Source organism: Aphis gossypii, chromosome 1 (genome assembly GCF_020184175.1).
Source record: "Aphis gossypii isolate Hap1 chromosome 1, ASM2018417v2, whole genome shotgun sequence".
Lineage (NCBI taxonomy): Eukaryota > Metazoa > Arthropoda > Insecta > Hemiptera > Aphididae > Aphis > Aphis gossypii.
This window is the reverse complement of record NC_065530.1, coordinates 37,672,277-37,699,961: the sequence shown is the minus strand read 5'-3', so window position 1 is coordinate 37,699,961 and position 27,685 is coordinate 37,672,277. Positions and strand designations below refer to the sequence as shown.

General features: G+C 29.8%; 2 protein-coding genes across 2 annotated transcripts; one reads left to right on the top strand and one right to left on the bottom strand.

Moving 5' to 3' along the window:
* The first annotated feature begins 614 nt into the window (after nt 1-614).
* LOC114120245 (probable ATP-dependent RNA helicase DDX20) lies at nt 615-5,632 on the top strand. The gene is made up of 7 exons (XM_027982100.2): nt 615-975; nt 1,053-1,226; nt 2,062-2,266; nt 3,136-3,441; nt 3,510-3,766; nt 3,826-4,083; nt 4,153-5,632. Exons 1-7 carry the CDS (start codon nt 792-794, stop codon nt 5,409-5,411), a joined length of 2,643 nt encoding a protein of 880 aa, XP_027837901.2. The 5' UTR covers nt 615-791; the 3' UTR covers nt 5,412-5,632.
* On the bottom strand, nt 5,631-27,685 carry LOC114120223 (chondroitin sulfate synthase 1-like). Its single transcript, XM_050202197.1, is given in 7 exon segments — nt 5,631-6,674; nt 6,677-7,039; nt 9,545-9,746; nt 10,125-10,282; nt 10,395-10,581; nt 10,664-10,804; nt 26,337-27,685. Coding segments are annotated over 7 exon segments (2,751 nt in total). The 5' UTR covers nt 27,342-27,685; the 3' UTR covers nt 5,631-5,979.

Below are 27,685 nucleotides of genomic sequence, written 5' to 3'. Positions count from 1 at the left end.
CAAATTACAACACTAAATCTTAAATTTTGAAATGATCGATATCAATGTTAAAGGCATACTGACCGTATAGGTACTGCAGGCTTTATGTAGATCGATAATCTATATGTTTAATACATTTAATAAACAAGCCGATAACGAAAACAATAATAATCTTATATACCTAAACATTTAGTCCGCATTCTGAGTTTTTACATTTCTTATTAATACAATTTTTTATTATTACTATAGTAGCATAATAAAAAAAAATTTTGGACCTTTACATTTAATTTCCGGTAACATAAAATAATAACATACCTACATATATAATAATTATATAAGTAAGAACCGTAAAATACCCATGTGAACATAGTGATTATTGTTTAACTCAACTTAACAAATTAATTAATAAATATGATTATGAATTAGCCAATTGTTTATACTTACTAATTAGTAATTACTATTATTTCATTTTCACTTTTTGGCAATTTGAAAAAAAATAATAATTAATATTGTAGTTCCGTTGATATACCGCAAAGAAATTTGAAAAGCCTTGCTGTAGTTATTGATACCACAAAAATATCAGATAGTATACAAAATACAAAACACATTGTTGTGATAACCTTTATCAACCATAACAAATTGATAAACGGAAACGGCGTTTGAGTGTTTCCACTTTCGAATTCTATGGGTCATTTGTCTCATTTTATTTACTTGCATTTAAAAAGTTCAAAGTGTCATACCTATTATCTAATTCATAGAGACGTTTTTTATTCAGCTATTTTTACTTTTTTACTTAACTTTGTATTGACACTATGCCGGCGTCCGAATATTCTAAAGACACTGACCGAACTACTGACGTACAAACACACGATGAGACACCATTTAGCGACATTGTAACAGACCATCCACTCATATTGAAAGGTCTGTCCGATTGTGGTTTCATAAATGCTTCTCCTATACAAGTTGCTGCTCTACCAACAATCATTGCAGGAAATGGTAATTTGTACTAAATATTTTTATTTTACCCCTTACCTATTCTCCACATGCATAATATATGATTTGTATATTTATAGATACAATAGTGGAAGCAAAAAATGGAACTGGAAAGACATTAACTTTTGTTATACCAACTTTGATTAGACTGAAATTAGATCAAGATCATTTACAAACTATTATTTTGGCACCAACACGAGAAATCGCTGTCCAAATACAACAGTGTTTCAAAAAAGTTGGACAGCACCTGCCAGGTACTTACAACAAAATTATTTTTCTCCCAACCTGAGTATAAAGTAATCACTAAAACCTTTCAGTATATTATGGTGAATGCTAACAGTCGTCTAGAGTATATCAATACACATATTCTAAATATATTGGCAAATGTTGATAAATTAAAAGAATGTGGACATTTACACAATGATTATGGTCATTTTCGACATACACAACGCTGTTTGGTTAGTGTTGTCATATATAGTAAAGATTGTAGATAGTATACATAAAATACAACAAATTTAATAAATGAATTATTACTATTAAATATTATAAAATGTATAGATTTCTTAATATATCCAAGATTGATATTAAATTATCTTTGTATATAAAAAACTGATTATTGATACATTAAATGTTTAGTTACTGTGCAAATTAATTGTATTCAATATATAACTGCTATAAATGACAATAGCATTCTAAATATCAGTTTAGTGAAATGTTTATTGAGATTATAAAAGTTGTTAAGTAATAAAATATTGTATTAAAATTATCAACTTGTACAATATACAATATCTAATATTGGATAAGTAGTATACCTACTATATATTATGATTGTGATTTTCTCATTATCATGAAATTGCATTAAAATAAAACTGCATTAGCATTGCTAACATTTAATAGCAACTGTCAGCATTCGCCAATAATTGTAAATATTCATAGCAACATGTTTACCTAATATCTATATTATTTAAATAAAAATTGCTTTCTTATTTGTTTGAAGTTGTATTAAGTTAGTACATATACATATAGCTTGTATTTATATTAAGATACAAAAATCTAATTAAAACTTATCAACCTGTTTTTAAAATTTAGGACTGAAATGTGAATATTTCATTGGTGGTACTCCAGTTGATGTTGACAAACAGAAGGCGAAATCATGTCAAATAGCTGTTGGTTCTCCAGGACGCATCAAACACTTACTCAATGAACATGTGTTAAAATGTTCAGAAGTAAAGAGCTTTATACTTGATGAAGTTGATAAATTATTTACTGACAAATGTTTTACAAAAGATGTTCGGTAATATTATCAATGTTGAATTTTTAAGAAAATTAAATTAATATTGTACCTATTGAAAAATGTATGTAGGTATAGCTTCTTTTAAAATAACCTATAATATATATATTTTTATATAGACATTTCATATATTAAAAAAATTTAGTCAGTTACTTAATCACAGAAAATATTAAAAAAAAATTATAAACACAAAATAGTTTGCATTATTGTTTAATATTTAATATGTTTAATAGAAATATTGGTATATATTCTATAATCTATTTTTACTATTAAAACTTTTTAAGGTTTAAACAGGTTACTATTTTTTTATAATATTATTTTTAATTATTTAAAATTTTAGTTTAATTTAAAAATATGAACTATAAAAATAAAATAACAAACACAAAAAAATAGTAATAAAAATATTTTATCATGGACTATTATGTTTAATAAAAATTAGTTATCATAAAATGTAATGTACTACTTACAGTATAAGCCCTATACAACCAATGTTTTCATTGTAACTGTTCCATTTTATTATTTCAACTAGACAAAGCATTTATATTATACATATAATAATTTATAGAACATTTCCAGCTTTTTCATTTAAGTTCCTTCAGTATTTATACATGTATGCATTTTCATATTTAATAGAATACCTAAATAAATTTCTTTTGGTTATGAAATGTTTAAACAAACTATTTTTATTGTACTATACAATTCTGTATTTTCCTTCTAAAAATTAAAATTAATAGGTCTACTTAGATTAAAAGGTTAAAATATGATTTTTATTTCAAATATAAAAATTGTATTAGTATTGGTTATAAATGTATATAATATTTATTATTTTTTTTTTTTTTACTGTAATCAATTTTCAAACATATTTGTTACAGGCTGATAGATACTAAACTTCCAAAATTAAAGCAAACAATAGTTGTAAGTGCTTCAATTGATAAAAATGATATGTCTGTTTTTGATGAGTTCATGAAAGAGTATATTATAGTCAAGGGAGCAGAAGAAGATATGAATGCATTACAAGACCCGTCAAAGTTCCTATTAGGTATTCAGCAGTATGTAGCATGTGTTAAAGCAGTCAGTACTAATATAATATTATTACCTGCAAAAAATGTGCGACTTCTTAATATATTAAAAAATTTACCATTTACTCAATGTATCATATTCACTAACTACATGACAAGGTACTGTCATTGATAAACATATTATACAAAAATAATATATAGTAATTTTATTTATTATAATTTTACAGAGTTGAAGCTGTTTGTAATATGCTACGTGACCATAACTATAAAGCGGATTATATTAGAGGTGATCAAGATCAAAGTATTCGATTGAAGTTAGTAGATAGATTAACATCTTTTAAATCAAAAATACTTGTTGCCACGGATTTGATAGCCAGAGGAATAGATTCGTCAAATGTAGACTTGGTGATTAATATGGACTGTCCACATGATTGGGCTACATATCTACATAGAATTGGCCGAGCTGGAAGATTTGGAAACAAAGGTTGAATAATAATAAGATGAATAATATTTTATGAAAAACTAACATATTTTTTTTTTTAGGAAATGCTTTTACTATTTTGGATGATGACAAAGAGTTGAAAACTTTTAAACATATTATTAATAGTATTGAAAGTATTAAGGTTAAAATGTTACCAATCGCAATAACAAAACCTATACTTGAATATGCAGACAACGAGCTTGAAGATCTTAATTTAACTACTGAAACTGAAATGTTACCAATCCAAGATACCGAAAATGGAATAACTAAAGAAAATGGAAATAATTTAATTGAAGAAAACTTAAATAAGGATAATGAAAGTAAGACAATTTTATAAAATAATCATTAATCAATATAAATTTGAATTTATTTTTATTATTTTTATTAAGGTGATTCTATATTTAGTACCAATGATATTGAATCAAATGTTAGCAGTTTATCTGAAAAGGAATCACTACAAAAGCTTTGTGATCTTGTTAAAGAAACTGAAAAAAAACTCATTGAAAATAACATGGTTGATAAAAAACATTTAACTGATGATAGATCCTATGTGTTATTTGATCCAGAACCTTTACTTAATAGCACTGATCAATACACAAAATATAGTCCTGAAGATCTTTTAGATATTATAAAAAACTATGATTCAGATTTTGAAAAATATGAAGCTAGTAAAAAACTAATGTTAAAAAACTCTACTCTCCAAACTGTTAGTGAAAATGAGCCTTCTAATATAAATCAAATATGTGAAAATAATGATTTAAAAAATTTATCTAACACTACTGATATTAAAATGAACAATATAAATACAGATCAGTTGTTGGAGAGTCAACATAAACCTCTTATTAATATTGAAGACGAGAAGTTAGTTAACGAAGTATGTTCAGAAAGCAATATTTCAAATGAATCAATTATTGATGACCCTAAAATTGATATAAATAATAGTCAACGACTACGATTCACAGACATTTATAGTTTATTTCAAATACCAGATTTTAGCCTTTTAAAGCCGGTACAGCATGATAGTGAATTTGCTCATTTAACAGATGCAGATGAGAGTGATGTGTCAACTATGATGTGTGAAAAGAGTAGTAAAGCTGAAGAATTTTCGGAAGAAGAATACTGCGACGAAGAAGAATCTTGTGATGAAGAAGAATACTACGATGAAGAAGAATACTGCGAGGAAGAAGAATGCTGTGATGAAGAAGAATACTGTGAGGAAGAAGAATGTTGTGATGAAGAAGAATGCAGCGATGAAGAAGATTCATGTAATGAAGAATACTGTGATGAAGACAAATACCATGATAAACAAGAAAATCCCAATGAAAAAGAATATTGTGATAATAAAAAACTATATGAGGAGGAAATTGATTTAGTAGCAGAAAATAAAAGTTTTGATGAACGTTATACAAATAAAAATTGCTTTTATAATCATAACAACCATGGGATACATTTTGAGAAAGATAGCTGTAAATCTACACAGAAACCGTTTTGCAATAATATCCAAAAATATAATTTTCCTAAAACAGAAGAAAAAAATATTGAAATTAATGATCATCAAGTAGTAGATTATGAAATTTTAAATGACTGGTATAGCCAGTGGAAACAGCAAATGAATCGTATACAGACATTTGTCAGGATGAGTAAGTGATTGTCTTGTGTAATAAGTTATAAATTCAAAAGAACTGAATGCAAAATATTATTTTGTTAAGTAAAATTTTACTCTGTATTCTAATTTAAATTTTAGTTTTTTATGTTTTGGTAAATAGATGATATTACTGATATTCACCAATTTTATATTTAGTGTAATAACTAATAATGTATGTCAATTTAATTTTTTTTTTTACAAACAATAAAACACCAAAAAATGTATTTAATAAATTTGTTATATTATTTCCTTAATTATTATGATAAACATTTATCAGTCGCAATAACTAATAATAGTACCTATACAATTATTAATAAAATCATATTACAACTGGTACAATAATAATATCACGATACGTTTTAAACATTATATTAATAATATTATGATAAATTTATTATATATATATATATATTATATTTAGAGAGAGAGACGTATTAAGAGAGAGAGAGAGAGAGAGACACGATTTTCTCGATCGACTTGAGATCACGACGCAAATTGGCCGTTCTTGTTCGTTTACGATAAAAACGACTAAAAATAATGTGGCAAGTACGATGACAATATTTTGATATTATTAAACGCCCGGTCGGGGCACCGACTTGGACACGGGCAGAGGGTGCGCCGGTGGTTGCGTCGCGGCGGTCGACACGTTCCGCAGTCGGCCGGCCGCGAACTCGTACACCGCGTCCCTGTTCTTGTAGATGATGTTGGCGAACTGGTCCACGTTACCGTACGTCTCGAACCTGGTGTTGGCGCACATCCGGGCCTTGGGCTCGGGCAGCCCGGCGTCGCACTCCACCGGGTGGTACACGTGCACCAGGTCCGGGTCGGCGGCGCGGAACACGGACACCGCGGTCCGCGACCGCACGAACTTCTCGAACAGGTCCACGTCCTCGTTGCCCCAGCCCCGGATGGACGTGTCCAGGCCACCGGCGGCCGCCAGGTCGGTGGCGTACGCGCTGACGATGCCGAACCCGTACTGCCGCCAGTATCCGGTGTCCTGGTTGACTAGGAAGTGGTTCGGGGACCCGGACGCCCGGCCGTACACCACGACGGGGTCGTATTCGCTGTACACGATGGGGAAGTACACGGTGTGGCCGCGGACCGTGTTCAACCGGACCCGGTCCAACGTCGCGGCCGTCCACAGCATGTCCACGTCGACGAAGAACAGCAGGTCGTCCGGTGGCGGGCCGGCCGCGTGCACGGCGCCCGCGTGCAGCGCTTCCGCCCTGGCAAACTGGCCACCGGCGTCCGGAAGCACGGTGAGCGGGCGTCCGGGTAACGGGCCGCGAGCCGGGCCACCGTCGCGGCCGCCCCGTCCGCGGTGGCCCGTCCGTAGGGCACCACCGTCAGCGTGACGCGCTCGTCGTTGGCCAGGCACACCGACTCGTAGTTGTCCACGAACCGGGCGAACGTGGCCAGCCGGTTGAACAGCGGCAACACGAAGTGGACAGTCTTGGTTTGGCTGTCCGGCCGACGCTTGGCCGGCGGCCCTTCCACTCGGACCATGCCGTTGTCCGCGATGTCCCTGGACGGATTCCCCGCCGCGTCGTCGTCGTCGTACGCTTCGGCGTCCTGCTGCTGCGTTTTCAGCTTCACTTCCGAACCGTCCAGCACTTCGCGAACTTCGAAACCTGTAATGATTGAATCGAGTTGATTATTAGGTAGGTATTTATTATAATATTATGTATATTTAATACCTTAAATAGAAATAAAATATATTAATTCTATTCGTATTAAAAACAACATGCGAGCAACTAGAATAATATTTTAAATACTTTCGGAGGCTTGTATATATTTAAACGATTTAATATTTTTTGGAATTATTTATTTTGATTACAGTCTCTGTTAGGTTAGGTTCGTTATCTATATACTTCTGAGTTCCAGGCATATCGCGTTTGGTTATACTTAGAAATCTGCACACCGCTGTTATAACCTAGTCGTACTATAAAAGTATAAATTGCTAGTGATCGGTTTTTGTGTACCTCACGTTTCACACAAAGTACTTAAAAATATCTAGTCAAAAAAAAAATTAAAAATAAAATTTTTAAATTATAAGTAGAATATAACAGAACAAAAATATTAAAATTCATTTTGCATGTGTTAGGTATAACAATTTAAAAAAAGAACCATCATCATTTATTATAATTGTAAATAGGTATATGCCTAAATATACTCGTAATTTACTATATCCGACCAAATTCATAAATAACAATATTGTGTGAAATTTGGTCATTAATTAGATTATTGAATCGTAGAAATTTTATTTATCTACTTCTTTACTAGAATTTCCACTATCATCCTATACATACTAAGTAGATGTATTCAAACATTTTATAATGCACAATGATACTATTACTATCAAAGGTTTATAAATATATCGCAGGTTGCAATAAAGTACGAACCACTAACTATACAGTTGGTATTATCTTAGATTTTGCTCCACTATCGAATTATTTTATTTTATTAATATTCGAACTTTGGATTATAACTATACTTTTATATTTTCACATCATATTATTCCCTTGCAAAAGTTATAATACTTATTCTATATCCTATTCATTTGTATACTATGTTATTTTTAGTGAATATCTGTAATATGTTTTTTACTAAAATGTTGGAAAATAAAGAACAATATAATGTTTACTGCTTAATGTATAGGTAGGTACATACTGTATTAATTATCTATACTTTATAATGAGTAGGTATATAATAACAATGTACCATAATACATTTATTATTATTTTTATAATTTGTAAATCATTGCTTTGCAATTAATAAGTAATAACTAATTATTCGGGGAAAATAGTACCTATTTATAATAAAAATATTATGATACTATTTAAAACTACTGTTTTAATAGGTAATTGCTTTAATAAATACCTATGCCGTAAGCTGAAGGTTGGGCATGCCTAGTTAAGAGGATACAGCGCACTGTTTGTATTCTCTATCTGTCTCACGCGCAGTAAAGACAAAACGCATTCACACGAAATATTTTTAAGTTATCTTAGATTAAAATAACTTTTATAAAAATCACAGAGATTAATATTTTTTAGAGTATAACATATTGATTTATCTAAATACTGTCCTATTTAATATCAATTTGAATTTATAAAATAATTTAAATAATTGTTTTTATTTTTAAAGATAAATATAAAGTGAAATTATAATAAAATATAAATCCGATACATCAACCCTCAAAAATATTATCCTCCTTATTTTTTATAATAGGTCATTTTATTCTAAATTGACTAAAATACCACAAAAAATGGTTATACGTAAATACCTTTTATCTATGAACTATGTTATTCATTGGTCTGAGAGAGAAAACAAATATTCACGAACATTCTTAATTAACTATAAATATTAATATATTATAAGTACATTATTAGTTTCTAAACTCCTGAAGTTTTTTTTAATATTATTAAATTTGAAGGTTAGCGAAACTGAAACATAAAAATATAGAATATATTTATTCTAAGCAACATACTTTGTTATTTAACGAATATTTTATGAATAACGAATTTAATGAATGTACGTTAACTGTATTATACTCCCAATATCCACTACCTAGTAATTCAACATATTGGTTTTTATTATGTATATATTTTTTTTAAAAGCAAATTTTAATACAAAATTTAACTAAATGTGTCATTGAATTTATTCAAATAATATAATAGTTAAATATAAAATACTAAACATTTTGTTTTTTCATTTTATCAAAGTGTCTATATTTTATTGTTTTATGATAATTAAAAACAAAGCTAGTTTATCGTAATCATAGTAATTTTAAGATTAAAAATGTATTTCATTCGTCAACTTTTGAACTTTAAAAATTAAATTAGTGTAATCATTATCAGATTATTATTATGTAACAAGCTTTTATTCCGTATTCCCAGACAAATTGTGTGAAACGTTAATAAATCTCTTTATCATCTGACATATTATGTTGTATAACATAACGAGAATATTATAGTAATTTCGAATGATGATACAAGAAAATATATGTACGATGGTTTTAAATAGAAAATAAATTCGCTTAGGATTTTTTAATTCGATTTTTTTGCTCAAAAAACACTACCAACTAGCCATTTAGTTACATTAGAATATTAGATACATTATAATATTATCTTCCTTACCGGTAAACTGCTGTTGGAGGTATGCGTGTCGCCGCACAGGAACAGTCATTTTCTTTCCTCGGTATTTCTTGTACATCAGCAACATATCCAACATATAGTCGACGCCGTATAATGGGTTCACCCTTTGGTAACCGTAGAATATTTCTTTAAAATCGATCACCCGACCACGTTGCTTGGAAAATTTATTTATCAAATCCATCACCTACAGAGTACAATATATGTAAATAAATATAATATATACACATACAGGTAAATGCAAGGGTAAATGCTAAAATGCAATATTGATATAGACAGCAATTACATCTTTATCTTATTTGGAATAGTTGTTTTGATTTTAATAAGGAGGAGTAATTAGTGATATGTTTTATGATAAAAAATGATATAAACCCCCAGTTATAGGCTAAGTAAAAAAAAATGTTCAATTTGTACGATAATCTATTTTATTTATGAATTAAATATATTAAATAAAGCGTTATTTATGTAAATAAAATAAGTATAATACGCATACATATTTAACATTTATAAAAAACTCAGAGGTCGTTTCCAATTTTATTTTAATAGACTAATATAAAATAAATACCTCCCGAACGACGTCATCAAGGCCCTCTTTCGTGTAGGAATCAATCCGTCGCCTGGGATTTGCATCCGTGTCCGAATACCAAGCCTTTGATATAAAGTCCCATTTGATAACGTCTGCCACCTTGCGTGGCCTATACTTGTTCAAGCCCGGTGGAAGTCCTACACACCATATTATATTATTATAGTACACAAACGATATACGGTTTTTGTAAGATTTGCATAATATACATATAAACAAAACTGCAATAGTAATATAACAGTATTTAGTTACCCAACAGGTCCGTATCGCCTAGGTAATTAGGACTTCCTGGCCGGGACGAGAACAGTTGTTTCGAGTCGCCGGTCAGCCGGAACTCGTTGGACGGTAGCGAGTGAGTACTATTCAACTGATCCATCATAGATCGTACGTCCCGATGCAATAGGATCTTCTTCTGGAGTATATCTTGCAACTCTAGACTCTGCAGCAGCGTGAAAAAAGGTCGCAAAAGAAATCAGTAATCAGTAAAAAGTTATTAAATTAAAAATTGTGACGTGCGATACCTTCATGTAGTTGTGTATCCTATACATGTGACTATGCTGTTTGACTGGATGGAGAGTTATGGCTCGGTGCACTTCTTTCTGTTTCAAATTGCCAGTGAACGCATCACGGCCACTGGAGTTGTGGTACAAAATAGTTTGCATCTAAAAAAAATTCCAAAATAAATTATTATTAATTATTATAGTGATGTAAAATTAATAAATTAATTTAACAATGATATACTGGGCAGTATCACTCGCGCATTACTATAAACATATACTTGAGGCTTGATAGTATTTAAATACGAATAGAAAACAATTAATTAGCTTAGTTTTTTCGGTTAAAAGTTTTCCATCAATATTGACGTCGTGCGATCAGTTGTTCTTGATAAATTAACATCCTTTAAGGTAAACTTGGTAAGATTTGATAAAAAGAAACATAAATCCACCTTTAGCCTTTATTAAATCAATCATGATTCTCGTATTTCTATTATTGCTCTAAATCTTTGTGTCAACGCAATTTTTTCATAACACCAGTAGTCCAGTAGTAATAATAATATACATAATAATAATTTGTCCTGTTCTATTTTATGCAACGAATAACTTGTAATATATATACCTACAGTTTACAAAAATATATAGGCGCAAGGCTATTAAGCTGTTAATCCCTACTAAATTATATTATATACTGTAGTACTACAGCACTACACTATATTTCTCCAGTGTTAATCTTATTTTCTTAAACAATAAACATTCTCATTCCATAATTTCGGGATTTTGCATTTGGTCAAAACTTTTCTACTGTAACATATTTCATACCCGTGTTCACAGTGTCAGAGATGATTATCACAAGTATTTAATTATAACAACTTAAAAAACATATTATGCATTGCAAGTACGAGTATTTTACTACACGTTTTTAAATTACACGCGTATTTTTCAATAGGTGTATATTTATTCAATCTGTCTTTTCATAATATATTATGATATTCTCGATTTTAACCTACCTATACATACAATGTTGTGGTGTTAAAATTACACGCATGGTGATAAAATTAATATTTATTAGATAATATATACAAACAATGTATCAGAGTAAAATAGAAATGTATTTTTTGGTTTATTGTGTTTTAAAGTAAATTTTAGTAAAATTAAGAAAAAAAAAACATCCTAATTTTTTTTTGTAAAATAATATTATTTTCTGGTTTTTATCATAAAATGCACTCCCTTTAATACGAATACCTATTTAATAAATATAAGTATATGTGATACGTGTGAATCGTTTGATATACTTAGTACAAGTTGGGCATTTAAAATAATATTATTTACTTCTAAAAATTTTAAGTACCTACCTATTAAAAAACTTGATAAATACAGTAGATGTATGTATATTATATATCGGAGTATTAGATAATTACAAACGTATACATTTATATTTTCTGGCTCTCTTTGTGTAGAAAATAGCCAATGGTCATAATATATATATTCTCTTCAAGTTCATTCACTCTAATAAATTAGTAACCATATTAGCTATTTATTTTTTAGTTTATGTAACCACTAACCACATGTTTCAATCCTTTAATACTATTGTACGACGAATATCAACTAAATATATTATAATAATATATTTAATATTATAATACTGCAGCACTTGCATTAAGGTTTTTATAATGGTCTGCACTTATAGTTTTGACGTATCCTTGCGTGTGTATAATAAATAAATAATATATAATATTATATATAGGTAACTATATGACGCGTTCAAGTATTAAATTAAAAACGTTTTTGTTTTTACTATCTCATATCCACTTTAATCTGAAAATGTTTATTATTTATATAATGATAATAAAATAATTTCAAATCATTCACCGACGTTTTTATAACTATTTTATTTTTTATTGAAATATTAAAATTGATTTTACGATGATAATAATGATAATATTATCGTTGTTACACGAGCTGTAATGTTTTGTGAGTATCCGTTTATACTCTTCAATGTATGTTGCCGACAGCTGATTTTATATTGTTGAAATATTTTACGGTAGGAGCAAAGCGACCCGATTGCAGGGGGTAAAATGATCGAATTCTTATAATATACTTATAACAATGAAGGTATACGCGTGCACGTCTGTATTTATATAGGTATACTTATATAGGTTAAAGTGTTACGATTTTTAATCTACTATCAACTTTTTTTTTTTTTTTATAAAAACCTATCTGAAACGAAAATAGGAAAACCAATATTATAACAACAATAAGCGTTGGTTATATTATGAACTATTATGCATGCCCCACAGGCTAATTAAATTTTATAAATTCTATATTATTATTACTATACAAACAATACATTACGACTACCTACACCAAATCATAATATTACAAACGTCATAAACCGAGAAGATTTACGACCTGTTTTAGAGTTAAAATATTTTACAGTATAATCGACCCAACCCGATTATCGGAGTCTGGTTGAAAAAAACTTTTCCGTTCCGCGTGTTTATAATAGGGGGAAAAAAACCCCCCATATCATATTTCCAATGCGCTTATTGCGATAGCACCAAACATACGATTTCGGCACACGTGATTCGAGCCAAAATACGACATTCCTCGGTAATTGAGTATATTCGCGCACATGACTCGTCGAGATTCAAGTGGAAAAAAAACATCACACGTACGACGTACCTACCGTACTATTATTTATTATTATGGCCATACGAGCGGCATGCGATTCCAAACGGTTTCTAGAGTGTGCCCAAACGACCAGACATTTCGCACATACCGTTCTATTTCTATATAAAATACAAACCTATATACCTTGTGTATAAGTATATAAAGACATAGACGAAAAAAATAAATTCACGACCAAATAAAATAATTATTAGTGACCATAATTGGAAAAAAAAGTCCATTCTTGTCTGCGCTGGTCTGACGAATACAACAATATTATGTAAAATAATATAATATTATACAATATACATCCTATAATTTAATATATACGCTTATATATAAGTAAAATGTGCATTGTTATACTGCGCGTCTTTTCGGATCTTTTTTCTTCCTTTTTTTTTCTTTTACTCGCATACGTATAATACGATGTATACAGTAACGCGTGCGTCTGCAGATATCTGTCGTGGTCTACAGTCTAAACCTATTCTTCGGGTTATTATATAGGTATAGACGAACAATTTGTTTTTTTTTTTCAAGGCACCGCGTGTCTCATAAAAAGTCCATTAATTATCCGTGAACGAATTCGTGTATAATATTGTGTACACATTTCTTTTCGATTTATTTATTTTTTTTTTGTCCCATTTCCTCCACAGACCGCGATGTGGGCACTGCAGTGTAGTTCACCCTCTATAGAAAAAAAAACACCATATTATTTGGTCGGGAGGGAAAATATAATAATATATAAAAAAAAAAAACCGGTCCTCCCGACCTGCAACGGTATCGCATTAGGTCCGGCGGCCTTGACAGTTGGCCGCGTCACACACATAATATTCTCCTCGACTTACCTACATGATCACAGTCGTCATTGAGCCACGCATGCATAGGTTAGTGACTTCCTTAACGCGCATTTTTATTTATACGCTATTATAGAGCGCGAGCACACAGCATGCGAAATAGTTGGCACAATAATATAAAAAGGGTTCTTAATTTCGTAATTGGTCTATAAATCTAACCTTAATACGCGTGTACATATATCATACATAGGTACATGTATAATATAATGTGTATATAAATATATATTAAAATATATGTCAACACGTCTTCGTGATGTTCTCGTCGAATAATTGTCGTAAGTCGAACGATGACCGTGACGTCCTGTTTGGTACAAGATTAGCATTTATTTTTCTTTTCGGCTTTTAACGCTTACGAGGACGCGTCGAAGGCATAACAAATTTTCATAAGTACTAAAAATTCAATTTTTAAATAGATAAAGGTTATGTGTTGAAGAATGCATGCGTAGGATATTGTGTGTGGGGTGTGTTTTTAGTTTTACATACAAACAATTTATAGATAGTACATTAAGGCGTTCGGAATTTCGGATCGATCATTAAAATACTACATAAATTATAAAAAGTAAAACAAATTAATTTTTACAAATTTGTTGATAATATAATTTTAGGTATTTTATTTTTATTAGTTATTGCCAATTGGTATAAAACTATTATATCTCTACAATCAAAAATATACAAACACAACATAGGTATTAGATATATTTATAAAGTAGTATAGGTTCATATTATTATGTAAAATAAAGATATAAAATTATGAATCTAATTAAGTGAACTTGCATATTAAAATGAATCAATAATAATACTATGGGGATTAGAGAATATGTACCTACAACAGTATAGAGTATAGACAATAGACTATAGATAATTATAATCGATTTTACTTAATAAAGTAGTCAGAAGAGGGATTTTATGATAGCTATTAACTCGGAAATAAAAGAAGTAAATAATTTCGATGTTTGAAAAGGATGATAATGGTTTTGGTTAGAAGAAGTAGCTTGAACATATTATGATGGTTTATCACTTTATCCAAATTGAAATCTAAAGAGGATTTAGAAAAGTTATTTTTGGTTTAGGGAGCAGGAATAATACGTTATCGTCGAGTTTTATTTTTGAAAAATTTAAGTTTTTTATTAACTGAGCCGCTTTTTTAATTGATTAGGCAACTGCCATGGGCAAGCGCACTTCTGCAGAAGATTCTGGTGACGTATTGCATACATTAGATCTATGTTCTTTCCTATTATATTTAATAGATCGTGGATCGTGATTACAGTAACCCTGAGTGTGCCCATAAGACATATATGTTACCTATATATTAATACATGTTGCCATACACCTATGTAGGTACAGTAAAATAGTACTCACTTAACCATTTTTTTTTCTAAGACGTTAATAAAAAATTTTACTTGATCAAAAGCCTTGACATTTTTATATAATGTTTTTTTTAAGTATATTTATTAACCAATTAAAAAATATATAAAATACATTCTCACAGTTTTTTTAAAAGCGTTTGAAAATATCATTTTGAGGAGATTTGTCGACATTTTGTAAAAATTTAAAATCATTTTGTAACTAAAAATTCATAGAACATTTAAAATTCATACCTTGATTTTTAAAATTTAGTACAAAGTTCATAAGTTTTTATTATTTGAATTAAAAAAAAAATTGAATGTAATTACTCAAATATATTTTAATTTTAATGGAATTATTAATTTAAAAATAAAACAACAAAATATTACAATTTTTAATCATAAATAAGCTCGGATCTCCAATAGTCTAAATCCAGATCCAGTCGTCATTTAGCGTTTTTCTGGTTTTCAAACACTAAAATATAATTATTCACATTTTAAGAAGTATTACGCACTCACAATTTTATAATTTTATAGGTAACATAAAAACTAGTCAATGTATGTGAAATTGTATATTATTAGATCATATAATTATTTACTGTTGGTCATTAGTGTTTACGATTACAATTTAGCTCATACTTTATTTAGTTTAATTTGTTTATGTTTTTTACAGACAACTTCAACAAATATTGTTGTTATACATTTTTTTCTTTATTTAACAAAATAATCACCGAGAATTATTTCCAAACTAAAATATTGGAATTATTATTTATTATTTAACATAATACATAATTTATTGTAATTTTTCGGATAGTTTGTTAAAAATTAAAAAAACGTTTTTATGTTGAAATTTGAAATATTAATGATAAATGATAATATTACTTAATTATGATGTGTATAATATTATCGCTTATTTAAAAGATTGTTTTGACAGTCATAATTCTAATTTAAATGCATGCACTTTTACACTAATTGCTAATTACACATTAACTTAATGATTTTTTTATATTTATTTTTGAAAATTGTAATAACTTTAAGTTACTATATAATACACCATCAAATAAAATAGTAGGTATATTACGCATACGCATTGTGTAATTTTCGCAAATAAAATTAAAATATATAATATTAATTAAAGTTATGTACCTACGTAGGTACTCTGTATGTACACTCGAATAACAGTTATCTATATACGAATACCGGACGTAAGTAAAATAAAAGAATAATACTAGTAGACTTGTATTTGATACTAACACGCATTTATATTATACTAATCTATTTGTTAAGAAGATTTAACATTAGTGTTTCGGAGAATATAATTTCTAATGAAAAAAGAATAGAAGACTTAAAGCAGAAAAAATTTGTATACAATTTCAGTTTACATAATATAGGTAATAGGTATTAAGTATAATCTTAGCCTACTTTAATGGATTTGAATATAAGACGATTAGTTTCTTACACATTTATCAAGACGTTTTTCTTCGTAATCTGTACTAGGTAAAGATCGATTTTTACACACAACTATTTTCGCTTTCCGAAATTTGAGGTAATCAATTTTTTTTTTATTTAAAATAGTCAAAAAAAATAACACACATTATAGAACACTTGGATACCCAAGACTTATCAAAAATAGACGTCTAATATCAATTATCACAAGATGACCTCAGTCATAAAATACTTGATAATATGAATATACTACTAAATAGTAAGTGGGTAGTCAAATAGATACCACTTTGCTGTTTATTAAGTGTAGACGTGGAGTTGGTCACTATTATGGGTACAGAGGCGTTCTCAGGACTTTTCAATGGGGAGGATTTGAAAATTTACTAAAATACAAAAGTGGGGAGCTCTGCTCCCCACACCCCTCGTAATCTTAATGTTTAGTGTAATTAAATATTAGTTATAACAATTATAAATGTCTATAAATAGCATTAAAATAAGCGAAATATTTTGAAAATTAAATCATGTAAAGAAAATGCCAATCTAAATAAGTAATAGCTGATGAAATTTTCAAGTACCTACAACTTATGCTTTTCGAATAATAACAAATAATAACAAATATTTAAAATCGTTTGAAAATAAATCGTTATCGTTGCGCGATTTCGTAAAAATTTAAAATTCAAATGTTCATAAAATTTTTCTTATAACGATGATTCGAGTTTTTTCTATAGCTATTTGAAGGAAAACTTATGGAAAACATAGTGTTGAATTTTTTAACCTAAGAAATGAACACAAAAATTTTTTATGATTTTTCAACTGAAAAATTACTTGCAAATGTTCACGATTTTGACATACATATTTTTTTTTTTTTTTTGGCGCTAATAGCAGTCAATGAAGTATAGGTATACCTACTATGTCAAGCAGTGTAGAATGTAGGTACTTCACCATGAGATTTGAATATTGTTCAACGCGTCCAATTTTAAATATAGCAATATGCATGTAATAAAAAAAAGTACTTTGGGTTTCACATCGCAATTTTTTTACCTTCTCGATCTGCATACTTAACAATTCTATTTATTTAATTTTATCTCGGAAGAGTACACCAATCGTTTAATAGTCGCTTTGATAATTCACATAAAATTCTTGTTGTCGTTATTATGGTTCTTATTTATTAACTGATTATAAAGAGTTAATATTTTATTAAAATGTTTATTATTATTCATTAATTATTATTACGCAAAGTGAAGTATCAACATCTGGATTTTTTTATTCGATTTCGGTCATCATCTTAATTCGTCATAAGTAGTTGAATTGTTAACACAAATGAATTTCCTATGAATAATATGTATAATATACATTGTATATTTGTATATACTAAAATACAATAATATAAATTTTGTTATAGTTTATCGTTTATATTATGTATCATTGTTATAGTTTAATAGTCTGATAATTATAATTAATATTTTGACACATACTTCTGACGTGGGGTCTGAAGTGATGAAATATATAATATATTATCTGTTGAATGCACAATATGCACTTATAACATACATATTATATTTATACATGATGTGGCACGACGATATGGTTGCAACTTGCAATGCGATCAGTACAACTTGAAATATTCAACGTTATTAAACTGAGTTACGACTCAACAAACCCTGTATATATGTCCTATAGGACGACGGAGTCACGCGAGCCCTACGTAAAAATATCGTCATCATACGAAAATCGTTCCTACAATATCCATATAATCTATTACATTTATTTATATACGTGCTCAAGAATCTGGTGTGTTTTTAAATAAATACTAGACATGTGCATGCCACACACGAAAAACCCCTAGTCAAAGAATCCGACCGAAAGATCCATTTTTCAAAACTCCATTTTTTCTTCGTTCAACGGTTCAGTGCATTAAATTTAAAAAATACACGCGCATACGGTCTGCACGTGTTCGTTTGACAGACGATTCGACGCGCCACGAAGAGCTGATTTGTTTCTGAAAATATAGCTACCATCAATTATTATACAATTATATATACATATATGTATACGTATAATATTATAATAAACGACGGGGTGAGTTATCACAAGACATGTACACTTGAAAGTGTTTAACAATATTAAGCAAATCATTGGTCATTATACAGAATTTTGTCCACGATATTTGATGAAAAAAAAAGTCAATTTCAATCAATAGGTAAGTTTACAATGAAATCCAATTATAAAAAAAAAAATCAAGTGCATTACACATCACTCACTCGGAGATTTCCATGTAAAACCTGCACCGGACACGTCAACGAAGACAACTGTATTATATTACGAACACGTGTATCCATGTATAATATATATATATATACTTATATATATATAGTATGCGTACCTACATAATATACGTGTCGTTCATTGCAGGACATGTTATTATAAATATAAATATATAGATTATTATTGACACATTGGCGATAGGTGATACTTTTAGAATCAGAACAACTAATATCGAAATAACTAGATCATAATAACTATATATATATTTGGAACATTCTATACATATATATATATATAATACGCTCAAACATATCTCTGCAGTAGATTTTTTTACGCGTGGCAAACCAAAATATATTCAATAAACGTAATTGATGAGTGTAGGTATACAAACAAAATACCGTCTCGGAAAAATATAACGTCATCATAAGTATTGCGTTATTATTATGAGTTTAAGAGTCGCTAAAGATTTTTTATAACTATTTAATATTTATTTATGCTTGCATTGGCATAATTCAAATTCAAGTAACTTGCTAAATTATGTAATTTTTTCCGAAAATAGTGTTTGCATATGCAATTCATACAATACTATATTATATCTACTTATCAATGCTAACATTATTCTAAATTCAAGTACACTTATGCAGTTCTTGTGTACATTTATTTTAAAGTTTAAGCGTATAAATAGTTTAAATTAAAAAATGGATTGCAATATTTTTATTAAAATTTAACCATACAACTAAATAACTTATTTGAAGTAATATTTTTTTACGTTATTATACTAATAGTTTTATTAATTGTTTTCATTTGTAGATACAACAATATAATTTAAATACTTTTAAAAATATTTCCACTAGAAAAAATAAAACTTATATCGCTATGAAAATATTAAATAATATGGTTACATTTCAACATTAACCCGTGACGCCGTCGAAGGAAGTTATCCGAACAGAAGTTAATTAAAATCTTTATACACACGTGTTCTTAATGCATAACTGTTATTTATAATATTAATACCAATATGTTAGACTAAACAAGATTTTTTTTTTTATATATTTAAACAGGGTAATAAAAGCTATTAAATTACAAGTCAATTGATAGGACATATTATTTTTTAAACATATATATACACATATACTTAAGATCAAATCACGAACGCCACCCAATATGAAAGTCTTGTGAAATGGTATTCAAATTTATTGTCATTTATTTTATATAGTTGTGTCATAAAGTTAAGATAAAGTATAGTTCAAGAATTATTTAACAAAAAGTATTATATAAAATTATAATTATTTATAATACACTATTATTTAATAGATTTAAGATTAAAAATTATGAGTTAGTTATATTATATTCTATAAACCTAGAAATATTTTAATAATTACATTGTCAAATAATGATTATTAACAAAATCCCATGATAAATATTTTACAATATATAACCAATAAAATAAATGTCAATGTTAACAGTTTTTTAATAGTTTATTCCTAAGGGATCATTTACTTATAACCTTCGAAATATTATAATTAAGCTTTAATCATACTACATATATCTACCTAATAGGTATATAGACTACAGAGTGACTCAATAAGGCCAAGATAAAACGTTTTTATCTTTTAACAATATAGGTAATACGTACTCAAATTTAATTTTAAGTATATATTTAATAACCATATATTATCAAATGATTTAATTTTTAATAATGTTATTTTAGAAGAACCCTGCGATTCAAATTTTTCTTCTAGTCAGAACTATAATTTTAGTCTGGTAATTGTTAAGTTTTTAAAGTTTTTTAATTTTTAATTTTGAAGTATCTAAAGCAATCGATATTCTAATGAGTAATTTCTAAGTAGTTAAAGTGTTCTAAGAATAATGTATAGTTGTTGGCCCTGTTGTTAGTTAATTCCCTTTATGAATTTTCAATTATTAAAACGTTATTATTTCTCCAAGTTTTTAAACTATTAATTTTAATTTTATTAATAATCCAATACGGGGTTATGAATGTGTGAAGATCTTAAGTTGTGAATACTGAATACCTAGTTCAAATGTTCAACAATATTTCAGTTTTTAAATACCATAATATATTGTATGAATTTACAGAATCAATATCGTTAATAGGTACTTAATAGTTAATATTTACTATGTATATACACTTAAATGATAATATTATATAATATATTTCAAACCATGCAGAAAATTGTTTAATGGTTTTTTAAATATTTTATTTAAACAATCATAATTTTCCCGTTACACCAAACGACATTGCGCACGTAATAGACAAATAACTGCAATATCCAAAAGACAGACAAAGATGTGAATACTCCTATAGCAGCTAACACGAATTGTTCAGGAAACGTCAATATTATTTTTTTTGATAACAAAAGTAATAATACAGACATTACAATATTTATCACTACTGTTACAAGTGTTATATTATTTTAAGATTGCTGTAAAATAAACAAAACTAAAAAAAAGTTATTAATGAAATTTGAAACTTTTTCAAACTAATATTTGTATTGACTATTATAAATTTGTTTGTTATATTATATTATTTCATTTTATATTTTTTAATACATAATACAATGTCCTCAATTGTATTATAATTTATAAGCATAAACAATTGCCTATTATAGTATTATGACATACCTATTATGGGTACGCAGGTAAGAGGTAAATATCATTACTCATTAGATATTGTCTTAGTTCACACGTAGATCTGATGTCTAAATTTATTCAATGAATGTTTTATTAATTTTAATAAGAATTAAAACATTAAAAAATCATCACTTCTTAACGTAAAATCTTTACTGGATACCACAATTTTAGAATTTAGACCGATTATGATATCAAGGTTTCGATTAAAATAACATTTTCCGACGTAATTCCTATTTTGTGTATATAGCTACAATTATAACGTTATTTAGGTTTAATATAATAGCGTAATGACAATATATTATATGATATTTTTGAAATGCATTCGACTGTGATGTTAGAAGCAAAGGAGGGATGATGAAAAATGAATTTAACTTACATTGAAATTATTACATGAGTGACATGCTATAAATAATTCATAAATAAATAAACAATTTCAGAATAATGTTTTTAGAATAAAAATAAGACATAATATATAATACTTTCTAATACACTAATGTACGCGGATTAATACTATTTTAATTTTTAATATTAGTTACTATCTAGTCTAAAATAAGACGTCGACTTCTAATTTTTTTACTTTTACATTGTGTATAAATAATAGTGAATTTAATAATTTAATTGTTCAAACATCTGCATATATATGTATATTATAATTTAAATTTAAAACATATTTCTTTTATGCAAATTCTATTTAGGTGCGTAATAGATATTTGTACATAATTCATATGGTTACTATTATTTATTTAACGCATATTTGTTAATATATTATAATGTGTTCGTCTAAGTTTTATTACATCCATAGTAAGGTCTACATAAAATATAAATCAAAAGAAAGTACTCGAAGAAATAAAAAATAAATGCATAATGCATAGTTTAAACGCTTTGGCCCTAGATAACCACGAATGTCATATAAGATATGTTCTTAAATAAATTTAACATTTACGTTGACGAATAAAACAAACATTATCGTCTTTAAAACATTTTTACATAATTTTCGAGTAAATATCAGCTATCGTAATTAATTCTTAGTATCAATATTAATATTAATATAATATGATTATATTGTATTTTTTTTTTAATCTAATTTCGATAAATAATTGAAAATATGTTCAAAGGTTATCTGTTAAATTATTGAAATTTACGTCCAAATAGGAAAACGACCTTAATGTTTTTGAGAAAATTATCAAATACACAGATAAAAATAAAACTGTGTTAAATGAAACAGGTATTATACAGATACTAACTATGCATGTTTAATTATGAATTACATCGTGATTACTTAATTGTATATTTTAATATAAAATGGGTATGTTCCAATTTCTGGATGTGATTTTTATCATTATTTTTTTAATGGTACAATTGTGTTCGAATTTGAATTTATATAGGACGTAGGTATTAGAATTTATTATAAAGATTTCAATAATTATTATTCCCTTTCAAAAATTATGAATATAAGATCACGTGTGAATTATTGAGATTTGAAATCATCATAAACATATTTTGTTAGAACAAAAACGCCAAATTTAACACAATTGTTATTTGTCATCATTGAATACTAAAAATATTTCGATGTCAGTTCTTAGAAAAGTAAAATTTGACATTATTTTCCAACAAAACTGATCTTCACGTGCCAAAAAACTATTTTTCTTGCTAATAATTGTCTAAATATATTGAACTGTCGTAATTTAAGTACATATAACTATTTGATTTCAATTTTTTAAGCTTTCGTACACGCATTTCTTTAATTATAAAATTTTAAATTTGAATACCACTATATAATATAGCTTTCTTTGAATGGAATAATCGTTCTTTTTTTTTAAAAAATACTATTACTAGGCATCTAATATGTATAGAATATTTTTTAACTGCAAAACGAATAACGGTAAATGGTAAATAAAACGTTCATAAACTAATTAGTTAACTTTGTTACATATTGAAGCATATCTGAAGAGACGAGAAGCAGTATTATTAAGATCACATTTTTGTTATCTCCAATAGTTAAAGATAACTGATAACCGATAAGTATAACTGTTTTAATTATACAGTTAAATGTGGCAGGAAACTAATATTGATTTCACATCAAATGATTAATTAATACCTGAAAAAAACCGAGAAGCTGTTTTTCTATTATACATATTTTAAATATTCTCGTTATTGAGTAGGTCACTATAATCGATTTTGCAATTTGAAATCAATGGTCATAATTGCATACGAAAAACTATTCTAAATTTTGTAGCGGTGTATCAGTCACTATTTAGAACGATGTATTAAAATACATTATAATATTGCCATTAAATTTTCTATTATAGAAATAGAAAAGCAATTAAGTTAATATTTTTCAAGAAATATTTTATAGATTGTATTATAATACAATCTATAACTTTTAAGCCAAAATTGTTTTAATTTTCGTTGAAGTAGAAAAAGGTTGTGAAAATATTAACTGCAAATTTTTACAAAAACAATATGCAAATGCATTTTTAATATTTTTTAATTTCTGTAAGAAAAATTTATAACGAATTTTATTTTAAATATTCAAGCTTTACGTAATAATTTTGTAGGTATTCATTTCTACAATAAAATAATAACTAAATGTTTGCTTATGATTTTAATGGATTTTTTAAAAAAAATATATTTAATAAATAATAATTTTCAATATTCTTAAATTAATTACTGTAAGAACAACTTTTAAGAAATATCGTATTACATTTTCAAGGTTTTTCTTCAAAAATTATTATTAGTATAATATATTACACTTCACATTTTTTTTTTAAATGTCAACTCCTCGTAATTTCTCAAAAAACAAAAAAAAATCAAAATATAGGTAACTTAAAAATTATATTATATTATAAACATCTGAATATTTTTGTAGTTTGTTTTTTCAAGTATGTATCTACTGTTATTTATTTTTGATTTATAACAAAAAGATACCAATAATCTTGTCAAAGACAAGTGGAAAGTTAATAATCCCGTTTTCCTGTAATTTTTTTAATTCGAATAAGAAAATTAATTATTTGCTCTGTAGGAAGTGCGACTACGCACAGAGCTTAGAGCTTATATTCCGCGATATTATTGCTTATGAAACATTTATATGTATTCTTGATATTTATAAATATAGACTACCTTTAAAAATTGTAATATAAAATTCAGTTTTAATATAGCAGTTTTGAATTTTTTTTGTCAGGGATATTAGCGAGTAACTTTAAAAGATTATATTTATACAATTCCATAAATTGTTTATAATTTATAACGCTGGAATTGTCAACTAGATTCAATTTCGCATCAGAGACTACTCTCAAAGATTGTATTCAATAAATAACATATTCATTGTGTCAAATCACTATATTATATTCATCGCTTAGCTTAAAATCTAAAATATAATCGACCAATAAGGGAGTCGTTTTTTTCTGGAGTTTTTATAATCAAGAATCACAAGAAAAAAACCAAAAACTATGTGTAACATACACAACATAGCTATAATATGTATTGTAATAACTCACGTGGAAATTGAATGTGTCCAAGAAACCAGTTTTTAACTTTAATAAATGACGCAACCGAAATGTATAGTATAAACACAATATATAACGTCGAACTCAGCAAATAATTGACGAATTCCGTGGTTATATTCATCGCATCGTAGATAATACATTTAAATGTGTATAAGTAATAGGGCGTGTAAATGTTTTTCGAGACACTACGGAGACGAGTGAGTGCCGTCGTTTAAACGTCGTCTCCAAACGAAAAAATACACCAAATCAGTGGAGCTGAGAACGAATTTTTCTGTAATAGGTAAAAATCCTTCACACAATTTGAGCGCGCACGCAACTACCACTGCACCATTAAAATATACGTCCTACACAAAATACAAAATACTCTGTTCCCTCGCGGCTCGCGTGTCTGTTCACATGAACTGATCGTACGCTTTTCATAGACTGCTTCTAATATACCCTACACGGAGTGGCTATTTTTGTGTATACTACGACACACACACTTTGTGCACTACGAAATTACTAATGTGCACACTACGGAAAATAAAAATGTGCACCACTTATTTATGTATAGTACTATATAACATTCTGCAACCATACTTTGGACGAATTGATAGTAACTATAAGCTCAAACTTAAATATGTGCACTACGGAAAATCAGAAAAACAGCCACTGCCTACACGGATACGTCGATCGCACGATTTCGATTCTCATCAAAAAGCGTCGAGTAAAGAACATTCGCAAAAAAAGAAACGTGTCTCGAACCAGTTGGGGGGGGAGGATTTCGGGACGGAAATCGATTTGGTTCGTTTTATTTAAAAGCGTGACCATCGCGGCGTGCGATCGAACACTATTGGTGGTATTAGTTTTTCGGGGTGACCGAGACGGCGACAACGACACAATACGATTATATATTATATAGGTAGTTAAATAAGGGTGTGCGATTATTTCCAATAACAATTTATATAATAAACAATTATAATTGTACCTCGTAGGACCACGTGCACGACACGCCAGCGTATTTTTGCACGCACCGGCCCAGCTCGACGTCCTCGTGCGTGGTGAAGAGGTTCTTCAGGCAGTGTTTGATGTGCGGCACCACCCGGGCCAGGGTCTCGCGGCTCATGATCACGCCGGGCCCGCCCATGCAGAAGTTCTCGTCGTACTCGAGACTCAGCAGACCGAACTCCTCTTGGTTGCCGCGGCCCGCCTGTCCGATGAACACTGGTTTCCGGCTGTCCACCGACCGGAGCAGCGCGGCCAGCCGGTCCGGACGGACGTACACGTCGTCGTCGGCCCGCATGAACCACTCGTACGCGCTGCCGTAGTTGTCCCACATGTGCTGCAGCATCAGGAACGACTTTTTTTGCGGCGGGTACGAGTCGTCCACCGTCGGCAACCGGACGAGCGGCAGGTCGGCCGCGCCGGGCGGCCGGACCGACGTCTCCGACGTGTAGAACATCACGCGGCCGGGCACGCGACGCGCCCACGTGCTGTGGACGGCGGCCGCCCTGGTGGCCAGGTACCGGTTGGCCGTCATCACGCCGACGAACAGCAGCGACTCGGGCGGTCCGCCGCCGCCGGCCGCGGGCATCGCTCCGCCGGTCCCGTCGTCCTCGTCGTCGTGCTGGACCGGCGGCGATTGCTGCTGCAGCGGCCGCAGCGCGCCGGTCGTCCGGCCGCCCGCGCCTTCGGTACCGCCGCCGCAACCGGCGTACAACCGCAGTCGGCCGTACGACCCGCCGAACGTGTAGCCGACCAACAGTCCCAGGACGATGCCGGCCAACACGTGCGTCAGACGCCGCCTACGGTTGCCGGAGGATTTCTTCCTACCGCCGGCCGGCGACCGGTGTTTCTTGACCGCGGCGGTCTTGTAGCCAGCATAGTAGTGCTGCTGCTGCTGCTGCGGTACCACCGGACGGCCGTACTGATGATAGTGCCGGTGGTGGTCGTGATGGTGGTCGCGGTGTTCGGTGTCTGTCGAGGCGGCCATCGGCGCCTCATCGTCCGTACGCTGCACCGCTCGATGCACTGTACGTATATACGTTTTTCACATAGCGGACGAACGGAAACGGCGGTACCGCCGATCGACTGTGATCGCGAAAATCGTTGGTCCCAAATTTTTTTTTTTGCGCGCGTCTGTTACCGAAACGATATATTATTTATGAAATCGATATTATAATAATATTATAGTATATAATATAACTACGCGAGTGTGCGCACGACTGTTACGTAGTATCAAACGTTGAAACGACGACACCGGTGCTGCGTGTCCGAATCGCACGAACGCACTGACACACCGTCGCGATCGTCGTCGGCACTCGACGGTGGACCCGC